This window comes from Nannospalax galili, unplaced genomic scaffold, assembly GCF_000622305.1.
Source record: "Nannospalax galili isolate Female #2095 unplaced genomic scaffold, S.galili_v1.0 scaffold1146, whole genome shotgun sequence".
NCBI lineage: Eukaryota > Metazoa > Chordata > Mammalia > Rodentia > Spalacidae > Nannospalax > Nannospalax galili.
Genome location: NW_008355380.1, coordinates 270,973 through 282,608, shown reverse-complemented (window position 1 = coordinate 282,608; position 11,636 = coordinate 270,973). Strand labels below are relative to the sequence as shown.

General features: G+C 46.1%; 1 protein-coding gene across 6 annotated transcripts in view; it reads right to left on the bottom strand.

Moving 5' to 3' along the window:
- Nucleotides 1-3,840: 3,840 nt before the first annotated feature.
- Nucleotides 3,841-11,636, bottom strand: part of Exoc3 (exocyst complex component 3) — a 47,594-nt gene continuing 39,798 nt past the window's right edge. For all 6 annotated transcript variants that reach the window (XM_008852487.2, XM_029555766.1, XM_029555765.1 and 3 more), the window contains exons 10-13: nucleotides 10,146-10,268; nucleotides 7,018-7,179; nucleotides 6,287-6,414; nucleotides 3,841-5,424 (exon numbers count right to left, since the gene is read on the bottom strand). In XM_008852487.2, coding sequence (XP_008850709.1) covers nucleotides 5,253-5,424; nucleotides 6,287-6,414; nucleotides 7,018-7,179; nucleotides 10,146-10,268 — 585 coding nt within the window. In that variant the 3' untranslated portion in view covers nucleotides 3,841-5,252. The remainder of the gene's footprint in view (nucleotides 5,425-6,286; nucleotides 6,415-7,017; nucleotides 7,180-10,145; nucleotides 10,269-11,636) is intronic.

Sequence of the window (11,636 nt, the reverse complement as noted above, 5' to 3'; positions counted from 1 at the left end):
TCTCCCAGGAAGAGCCGGGGCTGGAGAGCCGGGCACCGCCCAGTGCGCACGCGCGGTCGGCGGCGGCGCGCCGCGTGCACAGCCGTCGCTCCTTCCAGCGGCCTCGCGCGCGCCACCGCCCTGCGCTGCTCAAGCTCGCGTCTCTGCCGGGATCCACAGAGCTGCCGCCGCACGCGCTAGAACAAGAGGAGACTCCGCTGTGACCTGCCCTGCTGGTGGCCGCTCCGGTTCGCTCCGGCCCCCTGGGAGACTTTTGCATAGCCTGCCCCAGGAGGGGTCCTCCCGTCCGAGTCCTCTGCAGGACGTCCACATGATGCCCCCGGCCGTCTTCCTGCCCTGGTCCAGGCCCGGTAACCCCATGTTTCCCGGGTGCTGGGGCCGTGCCCGAGGAGGTATGGTAGGTGCTCTATCTTGAGCTTCGGTAGCACTTCTCTGTTAAGTGTCTGCGAGGACCTCTCATCACTTCTGGGGAAAATGCGAGTCTCAAAAACTAAGATTTGTCCAAGTGGTACCACCCAGACCTGCCTCTTCCCTGGTGGCCAGCAGGTTCTTGTTCATCTTCAGAGGGACTTGCCCACTGCTACCGAAGCCCTTTCTGACCCTTTCCTGTCCCCTCACAAGTTAGTTTCCCAGTCTGCCCTGCCACCATGTGGCTTGTGGGTTCAATTGCAGATACCTTTGTTCCTGCTTCAGCTCCTCCAGCCCAGACCTTGTTCTTCCCCACCTTGGGCCTTGCCTGGCTCCTACAAAGTGTCTGGCTTGAGCTGTCCCCTCCACTGCTGAGAACACTGCAGATGGCTCGACTTGACTAGGAAATTAGAAGATGGCCTAGGGACATGGAAGGGCTCTGAGCCACCAGGGGCTAGGAACCCACTGTCTGGACGGCTTTTGCCCCTGTCTCCAAGACTTCAGGGGTTCCACCGTGGACAGAGTGTCGTCTCTAGAGTGGTCCGAGGGTGGGTCCTGAGTGTGTGCCACCAACACCCTTCAACTCCTTTGGGCACAAGTCACCTGAGTTTTGCTTCCAGCCCACTGAAAACTTGGCCTGCACCACAGGGTCACATTTGAGGGAGACCAAGATGGGACTAAAACATGGGTTTGGGGACCTCCTGGAGACTTGTCTGAAACAAACCACACTCAAGTCTCTGCTCAGGAAGCTAAACCTTGTGTCTCAGGAACAAGGTTGCCAGTTATGTTCAGAGGAGTCACAGGAGGGTTTGTCAATTTGTATTAATGCTGCAGTTGGATAGGAAGAGTGGGCAATTTCCTGTTAACTTAAGCTGAGAGAAATGAGTATTTGTTCAATATACTGCTTCAGGAGCAGCACTCTCCAACTGAACCTGTTTACGTCCTTGACTGACTAGCTCAGCCTCAGCCATCAGGTGCCCAGGATCTGGTTTTCACGGCCCTTCTCCTGGCCTGCAGCATTTTAACCCTAAGACCAGAGTTCAGCCACTGCACAGCACTGCTGCTCCCAGTAATCTCACCAGACAGTTCTGAAGCTCCACCAGAGCTCCTCTCAGGGAGGGTGGGCCTGGCTACTATACCAGGGTGATCTGAGAGGCACCTGTCCCTGCTCTGCGGCCAAGTTCCTTATGCCTGCCTGTGCCAGGACAGTGCCTTAACACCTTGTCTGGTCTGCTGTACACAGGGTCCAGTTCCCACTGCAGAAACAGAGACCAAGTCTGATTGGACAGTGCCTCAGTAGCTGTCAGCTTGCAGTGGACAGAGATTCCAAAGCCAGCAGCCAGGTGGTGAACCTGTGAAACCCTTTGACACTCTGTTTTAGCTGTGTACAGGTCATGACTTCTGGGCTTGTGAAACACACTTCTGGGCACAGCCGCATGGAACCAGAGATCTGAGGGGGAGCCTTGCTTGCAGAAACCCATTTCCTGTGCTCCAGTGACACAATGTCTACACTGTGTTACAGTTGAGGACCCTGCTGTTCCTGTCACTGTTGTAAAACAGAATGTAAAGTCCCATGAATGTATTTCCTTAGGAAAACTTGTAAAAAATTTTTATTAGGAGAGACTATTTATTTAATACTGAACTTTGACCTTTGTGGTACTACAAAGTACACAAATTTAGGAAATTTGTATTTCTCAGTTCTGTATTTTCTTGAAAACAGTTTTATTACAGTGTTCAATATATTATGTATTACTGATCTTTTGTGGAAAAAAATTTAAAGCATTTCATCAAAACTATTGAATTGTATTTTGAGTGAAAATTGTGTATTAATGTTGTGAATATAATCAGTCAAATTTGTTTAATTCTGATCAGAAAACTGTGTGCCTTATTTAAAATACCCCTCCAATGTACTGTACAGCATCTATGCAGGGAGTCCATCAGCAAAACTGCAGTGACTGCTTGACCAATTCTATTAAAAACATTTCAAGGCATTCTGGGTATAATTTTTGTTTATAAGTGAAAAGCCATATCCAGGAAAATTTAAGGGTCAGTTTGTTATGCATTAAAATTATCAAGAGACGGTATGATTTTGAGGCCATCCTAATGGGCATGGGAAGTTGTTGGACACAGCCTAGTCCCTTTTGTGCAAAGCACCCAACTTTTAGCATCTGTCAGATGGAGAACAAGTCAGAGACCTCTTGTAGCTGGCTTCACAGACTCAGATGTGGGTGGTTGAAATAGCACTCACTATGCCTGATGTCCCCATCAGGTGCTAAAAAACCAGGCCTGCCTCTGCCTCCCAAGTGCTGGGATTAAAGGCATGTGCCACCACACCTTGGTGCTAGAGACAACATGAGGTGCTAGAGACAACAAAGTGGATGAGTAGGAAGAAGAGGTGGGTATGTCCAACAGAGTCCAGACCCTGGTGGCCAAAGAAGGTCTCTGTGGGTTGAGATGAGGACAGTGGGAGACAGATGTGGGCAGAGCTGCATGCCCACCCCTGTGTAGAGGAACCCATTCAAACATGAGGTTGAATAGTTCCAGCAACATTTTTGGTTTAAAAAAATTAAAAATATTATTTTAGCTGGGTGTGGTGGCACATGCCTTTAATCCCAGCACTAGGGAGGCAGAGGCAGGCCTGGTTATATATATAAAAATTTAAAAGTTGTATTTCAAAACAAAATCCCCAGATATTGGCTGTTAATAAGAAGAGTATTAACTGGTAAGTTCACAGCCACCTCAAAGCAGGTATCAAGGAACTAGCAAAGAATAAACACTGGGTGACTCTTAAGCTCTGTCTCATGCTGTAGAAGTAGGAGTCTGGAGTCCAGGGGCTGGCAGGAGAGTCTTCTCTGGCCCCTTCTTGGCTTTAGGGACTGCTGGCATCCTTGGCTTGTATACATACCACTCCAACCTTCTCCACATAGGTGCCTTCCTCTAGCATCTCCACTTAGTACTTAGGCTATTCCCATCTGACTTAATACGCTGACATACATTACACTTGCAATGATTCCAACCAAAGTCACATGCAAGGTCTTAAAGTTACAACATCAACCTTTGTTTGACCACAATTCAGTCCATCACAGTAAGGGAGAGAGTTGGGCAGTCTGCCGAGGTAGGATCAGGATGCCCATTCTTTCTTCCTTCAGAGGGGGCCTCACCAACCTGAGCTCTGCATCAATAGACATGAAGAAAGGAGGATGAAAACAGCATCTGGCAGCCACAAGCTCCTTACTGGGATTAACCTACCCAAATCTATTCATAAGTGTCCTCTACAAAGGGGTCTAGCCATGACCTTCTCTGGGTGTCACAATGGACACTATCAACCTACCAGAACAGTGCTACTCCTAACTTCTAGAACATCTCAATCCTACCTCCACAATCCCACTATTGAATGTTCAGGAACATACTTTTATCTGTTTTCGGTTGACCTCCAGGGCCAGACAGCTAAATGCTTAGCCACAAAAGCATTCTGTGATTAGCTACATGTCCACTCTAGACAATAACCACCATGAAAAATCTCAGTGAGACACATGCACCTTTGTTACTACAGGGTTGCAGCTAGCAGTTGTTACTTTCAGTGCACATTCGACAAGAAATGCCAACTTGTCATGAACATTGAACAGACTGCCGAGCAGGCGGCACTGGATCAACATGATACCAGCTGGCCTTCTGAGAAAGCCATGTCTCCTCTAAGCCTCTGAGGAGTTTTTACTTAATTCCACTTAGAGAAAGGGTTATTTATAAATTTTTCACAACTTGAGAGAATGACATAAAAGCAGACGGTCAACCTTGTCATTTCAAAAGTAGAAAGAAAATACAGCATTGATTTATACATTAAGAGTGGCCGTGTGGTACAGGCCCATAGGATAGGACAGGCCCGCCAGGCCCTCCACCTCCCATTTGACTTAGGGAGTTCATGGGGGCTCTGAAACAAGAATGGGGCTGGGGAGAGAAACCATCTGAGTACATAAGGAAACTCAGGCAATACCTCTCCCTCAGGTAATAAGTGAACAGCTGCCCTCTACAGACATGTAGAGCCCACAAGACACAGGGACCACTGTTTATCCTGAGTATAATATAATATACTCCTCTTAATTAACTTAAAGTTGAAGGTTGAGGTTAGATGGCTAAATTAGGGAGAGAATTTTAGGGACTTTGGATCACACATAAGTATGTTATACAGATATTGACTCATTCCAAACATTCATTTTCATATACATTTTTATGAAAATTTATACTTATGACATTTCTCATCCTTCCAGTATGACTGACCTGGGTGGCACCCTACCCACCTGGGTGGAGCTGTTTCAGCAGGTGAAGAAGACTAAGCAGCTGGTCTAGAACAGCCAGAACGACGAGGGCAGAACCTGGCCCCAGAGACTGCTCAGGACTATTCATAGGTCAGCTGAGAGCTGATGACCTCCTATTGCTTCTGGACATGGCTATATCATGACCAATCAGAATGTCCTGAAACTGGGAATGAGAAGCTGCCTGGCTTTCCTTTGCTTTAATCAGGTAGCAGAAGTCCAAAGTATGTTTGCCAGACAGAGCAAGACTGAACTGGGGAGACTGAGGGGCGCCTGCCATATACCTTTCCCAAGCAACCAAGAGGGTTTCATAGCCATAGAAAAGCTATCACAAGGCATTTTCATGACAGGGTGAGAAAATCCACAGACTCACGATTCCAGTGTTCATGCCATAGCACCTTGCTCCACATACTATGGTGCCAGAGAATACAGGCATATGTAGCTGACATCAAATGGGGTACCTGGAGAGTGACTTATGCTTTAATACACTTGCTTCTTAGGGTGCAAACAGGAAGCCACAGAGTGATAACTGGGTTACTTAAGGAGTTTAGCCACATTGAGACTGGGCACAACAATCTCCTTGAAGATGGGCACATAGTTGGGGTTTTCTTGCGTGGGGCCCTGCTCCAGTGTCTCCATGATGGTCTGCTTCATGTCCCGGCTGGCATCACCTCGCACTGCCAGTAGTGCACCAATGTGGTCATCTCTGTGGGAGAGAAGTCAACATGAACCTATATCTGTTCTCAGTTCCAAGCCCCCTCAGTCTCTACAGGTAACCCCCACAGGGTAGGGTGCTGACAGCCACATCTCACCTTTCTTAGAAGAGAGAAGCCTAAAGTTTCATCTTACTGTAGCCTTTTCTCCACTCACAGATACAAAGGACTTTTTAAATGAAGTTCTTGGTTTCAAGAATGCACAACCAGAGAGGGGTGACCCTGGTTTAAGACTCCCACTCTTCTAACTTTAATGGAGCAGTGGCAATGAGACAGCCTGTTCATGCTCGACCCTTAGAGGAGGTGGCCACAAAGGCAGGGACTGGGGCATGGAGCCAGCACAGCAGGTGGAGGGACATGGAACAGAGCCCTCTTCCCTCAACCTAACGCTAAGTGCACATATGTGGAAATCCTGACATGATATATCAACTCCCTTTGGCTCCCTTCATTAGACCACCATGGAGTTTCCTAAGATCACCTTTCAGGCCACTTCAATAACCCTAACCTTCCACAGCCCACTCATCAAAGCTGTAATACCTAGTCCTTCCCAACACCACCTGCAATGTGTAGCTAGACTTGCTCTCTGACTTCTACTCACTTAGGCACGGAGGTCTAGCCACAAGGAAGGTATAGGAGCCTCAGCCAGATTCCTCTAGCATCAGGAAGGGCAGATGGAAGACTACAAAGATGCCTCTCTGCTGTACCCTCACCACCATGTCCCTAGTTACCTTCCTCCTCATATCCAGCTGGCAACCATGCTCTGCCTGACTCCTGCTGCTCATGCCTTATCTTCCTAAGGGCAGCAGGAATGATGTGTTGTGCCATTAATTCTAACGGAAAGAAGTTCAGCCTTACCTGATATCTGGATATTTGCTGACCAGAGTTGAAACTTCTAAGTAGAGCAGAGAGGGGTCTGTAAGCTTAATAACTTCTGCCACTGCGACAATTGTGTCACAGTGTCCATCTGCATCTTCACCAAATCCCTGGAAAACAGCAACATGGTGAAGGTGAGTCCTCAACTCTATCTCCTGCAGGAGTCTTAGCTTGATCCTGACATCTTCAAACCCCTTTCAGGCTATACAACTTGCTCTTACATGTAAACACTTCAAGATTCACTCTTGAACAAGGAACAGGTATCAGTCTCATGAATAACTTTGGTGAATGCTTGACTAGTCAGGAGAAAAGCCTTAGGTGAGGAGCACCTAGTCACACAAACTTAAACAATGGAGTCAGGTTACTGGATGGCAACAAGAATCTTACAGAACAAACTGATGAGAGTACAGGGACAGGAAGGGATATATCACTCCATGAAGCCACCCATAAGCCACCAAAAGCTTGGGAATTGCCTTCCAAAAGCATCAGTCTCCATGGAAATCCATTCCTTAATCATGAAGCTGGGCAGGCTTTGGACCCAGACCTTCCTCCTGATAGAGAAAACTAGCCTGATGCTGGGTCCTGATGTTGCTGGTACCCATCAACTAGCCTAAATATCCCAGGCATAGAAACCAAAAGCAAGCCACTGAACAATGCAACTCCATACCCCAATACCTACCATCTGAAAGCTCAGCCCATGCCCCCCAACTCACAGATGCCAGCTTCCGGAACAGAAAGCGGAGCTGCTCAGCCTCCCTGACCATCTTCTCAGCACCCTCCTTGCGCTCTTCAGCATTTCGAAAGGAGATACGCTTCTGCATGACAGCCCGTAGATATTCCACTACCACACGTCTGTGTGCCTCAGCCGTCATCCTCTGTGGAGAAAACATGTAGTTAGCTGCAGGCTCCCTAGTGTTGGCAGATATGACACCCTCTTTAAGTGTACATCCTTCCTATTTCCATCAAGTCGCTGAGACATGATTTTGCTATGTAGTCCATGCTGGCCTCAAACCCACAGCCTCCAGAGTGCTGGGATTATAAGTGTGTCACCCACCATTCCAGGCCATACAACTGGTGGGATTTTAAACTAATTAAGCTAGTTAAGCACACCTGAATTTCACCATAAGCTTTTAGACTCTCCTAGAAGTGCATGGTAGAAGGAGTTATGATAGGCCTGTCTACAGCACAGCATGTGCACAGAGTCAAGGAGGGGCCCAAATATGGCTGGTGAAGCCTTGATGCTTACATTCCATCTAGAAAGCAGAAAGGTGGACACCAAGTCACCTAGGAATAAGCTTCAGTGACCCTAAGCAACACCAGCACAGCACTTAGTTGACACATGCCCTCCCCTAAGCTCAGGGAAACGCGACTGGAGGTTCCAAGTCTTTTCTTTGACTACCCCTAAGCTTCTCAACCCATAGCCAAGTGGAGGTGCAGTGGGGGAACCGCCCAAGCCAGACTGGCCTTGGCCTCATGGGCTGACAAGTTCAACAGGAGGAGCTCAGCTTAGATGAAGCCCAAACTGCACCACTTTACCCACAGGTACCCTCAGATTAGTGGAGGGAAAAAACCACAGACTAAATATCTTGGGAATCTTCAGGAAAGACTCAAATGAGAAAAGAAACCTCTGGAGCATTGTAAAGGAAGGAAAAGGTCTGGAACCAACATGGGTAGAACTAGCAGGAAAGCTGGCTTGTTGAAGGGGCCAGGTTCTCTCTGTGTGGGTGATGGAGACCCACTGTAGGAGATACTGCAGTCCGTCAGTTGAGCAACCACATCTGTGATGGCTGGTGGCTGTATCCTCTGCACTGGGGTCTGCTCCCCATGAATGGAGTACTCTAGTGACCCTGGTACAAGATGGTACACATATACCACTGAGCCTGAGAGCACACCATCTCATCAGGAAGAATCCCACAACACTTCAAGGAAGACAAAGACACATCATTGGCCAAATCAAGCCATAGACAGCATGGGAGGCAGGGAAAGGGGAAGGCTGAGAGTGAACTCAGACATGCTTGGGTATACATATTCTCCCTGGATGAAAGACTTCTTTCTTGAGACCCATCATCTATACATGGGCTCAAAATCAGAAGTCACAAGCATACCAGGAGAGAAGCCATCGAAATAGCTGACAAAGGCAACAAGCTCCAACATGGGCGGAAAACTTCAGACTAGGGTTGTCAGATACTACTAGCTTTACAAACTAACATACAAATGCTTGAAGGAAAAAAAAGGAAAAAGAAATGTACAAACAAAAACGTTTTAAAAATCAACCAACCAACAAACGGGTAAGTTTGAAAAATAAGCTATGACAATTTTTAGAAATAAAAACAGGGTTGGAGAGATGGCTCAGAGGTTAAAAGCACTGACTGCTCTTTCAGAGGACCCAGGTTCGATTTCCAGCACCCACACGGAGGCTAATAACCATCAATAACTCTAGTTCCAGGGGATCCAACACCCTCTTCTGACTCCTGTGGGTACTGCATGACACAGATGCACCTATGTACATGCAAGTATTACACTCACATAAAATAAATATTTTTAAGAAAATGTAACTATTAAAATGTAAGCATTTTGTTTAAGACTAAGTCTATAGCTGACTTTCAAAGTAATTTTCATGATCTTGGGGTAACTAAAAATTCTTTAATACACACACACACACACACACACACACACACACACACACACATACACACAACCAAAAAACAAAAACAAAAAACATTAAAGAAAAAAAGGAAACAAAGAATAGGTTCTTCCTTAACCAGAGGAAAGATGTGTTCCAAAACCTTTTAACAAGCATCATTTCTTTAAGTAAAGCTTTTGTTTGTTTTGTTTTTCTGAGACAGGGTCTTACTATGTAATTGTGGCTGGCCTAAATGTGTAGCAATCCTCTTGTCTCTCCTTCCCAAGTACTGATATTAGAGACATACACCATCACATTCAACTAAATCTCTTTTCTTTTTTTCCCCTCCCTCCCTTCCTCCTCCTTTGCTCTTTTGTTTATGTCAAATGTTGGAAAACAAAGTGAGACTCAAGTAACACTAAGGACACGGGGTGGTCATTTGTTTGGTTTGACATTAAGGTTTGTATTTAGAGACATACCTCATTATCTTGTGTAAAATAACAGAAAATAAAACACATATGCTCAACAAAGTGAGGAAGGAAAAGCCAGCTTAGGTGTTCCTTTATGGTGTGCAAGGGAGGAAGCCATAGTAAGAAGTTGCCACATGACACTGACACTGCACACAGGCTCCATTGCATGTGCCACCCACAAAGGCAGTGTGGGCTAAATGGGCACATTTCCTAGCCTTATGTTCTCTTAATATCAGAATAAACTGTCTCTCCTTGAAGGGTAATAAGGAACCGGGGGCAGCTAGCCTAGGTATCCTTGGACTAGGTTAACTTGTGTGGGACCTTGGTCAGTCTAAGCTCAGGCAGGGAAGAACTATGGGGGTGACCAAACCAGAATCCAGAGTACACAAGGTATGTACTAGAGGTCTGAGAGGTGTTCTCTGTTTCTCACCATTCTCATAGTCCCCATTCTTCCCCTTTTCTAGGGGTTATTGGTGCTGCTAAGAGCCTAATGGGGGTGGGGGGAGGGGGGATCTGTAGCATGTTTTCTCCCTGCTCATCAGTGGAGGATAGTGGAGATACAGCAGGGGTTAGAATTGAACACTCCAATTTTCACCCAAGCTCTCTACCTCACCTTCTTTAGACCACATGAACATGGGCACCCCCTTCCTCCTTTGGCAACAGTGATTATAATCAGTGAGATGATTTGACACTTAATTCTAAACCAGATGGGAGTTAGGCTCCAGCGTACTTTAACCTATGTGCTTACCTTTTTATACGGCTTTTTAATTTTGGCAAAATCATTGAAGTAGTCCTCTACAGTGACGCAGATGATGTCCACAGCATTTGACCCTAACAGCCACTTCTTTGTCATCAGCTCGTTCAAATGTTGCTGAAAAGCACAAAATGGTCACAGAATCCTCGCCTGGCATAACACCCAGGGTCACACCCATCCAGGAGCAAGTGCTCCAACTTTTCTCCATTCTCATAAAAATTTTCTGACCGTGGCAGAGATACACTAAGAGTAAAAGATCTACTTTTACATAATCTGCAAATTTGTACTTTAAATATAGGGGATTTATACTACATACAACTTTTGTAAGTGGCATCACAAATGACAGGTTAGATATGTGAATACTGGAGCAGTGCACATTTTACCTCTAACGACTATATGTTTATTATGTGGTTACTTCATAATTGACTCGATTCTCGGATACTACTTTATATACTTTTCACATTTTTGTTATGACCAATATTGCATTCAATATGTATATTTTGCAGGTGAAATTCCTTAAGGTGGAATTCCTGAGTCAAAAACTATGTAAATCAAAATTCTGATAAGTACTACCAAACTGCACTCCAAAACCTGCAGTCAGCTCTACCCAGAACCAAAGCAAGTACCTCATTCCTCCACTAGGCAGTATCAGCGTTTTCAATCCCTGGCACCAGCTAAACAACAGCTCATAGAAATCTCAATCTCTGTTTCTCTGGTGACATTTAGACACTGGCTTTTGTGGGGGGTTTTCTGTGATGGTACTCTATTTTTGTATCATGTCTCTCTTTTTTATTTTGAAATAATTCCAAAGGCAAATGTCTCTTTTTGTCTAAACTGGTGTGTGTGTGTGTGTGTGTGTGTGTGCGCGCGCGCGCGCGCATACCTATGCAGAGGAGGACGTGGAGTATCCTGCTCTATCACACTATTCTCTTGAGACATGGTCTCTCACTGACCTGGAGCTCACTATTTTGGCTATGCTGGCTGGCAGCAAGGCCCAGTTATCCTCCTGTCTCTGCTCCCTAGAGTGCTGAGGTTACAGGCAGCATGTCCATAGCCAACTGCCTTTTTTAAAAAATTTTTTAAATATTTTTATTTATTATTTTTTATATGTGTGTTGCCTGCATGTACGGAAGTGCGCCCGTGTCGTGCAATGCCCACGGAGAGCAGAAGAAGCTGTCAGATCCCCTGGAACTGGAGTTACGGACAGTTGTTAGCTGCCATGTGGGTGCTGGGATTCAAACCCGGGTCTTCTGCAAGAACAGCCAGTGTTCTTAACTGCTGAGACATCTCTCCAGTCCCCAACTGCCTTTTTACATTGGGAACTAGGGATTCAAGCTCAGGCCTTCATGCTTCTGAGGCAAGCACTTTTACTCACTGAACTATCTCCCCATCCCTTTAAACCATTTTGAGAACCTCCAGATGCCATTCCTCTTTGATCTTGGACACCTGTCAGTACATTTCTACTCTTCATAAGTGAGGCATGAT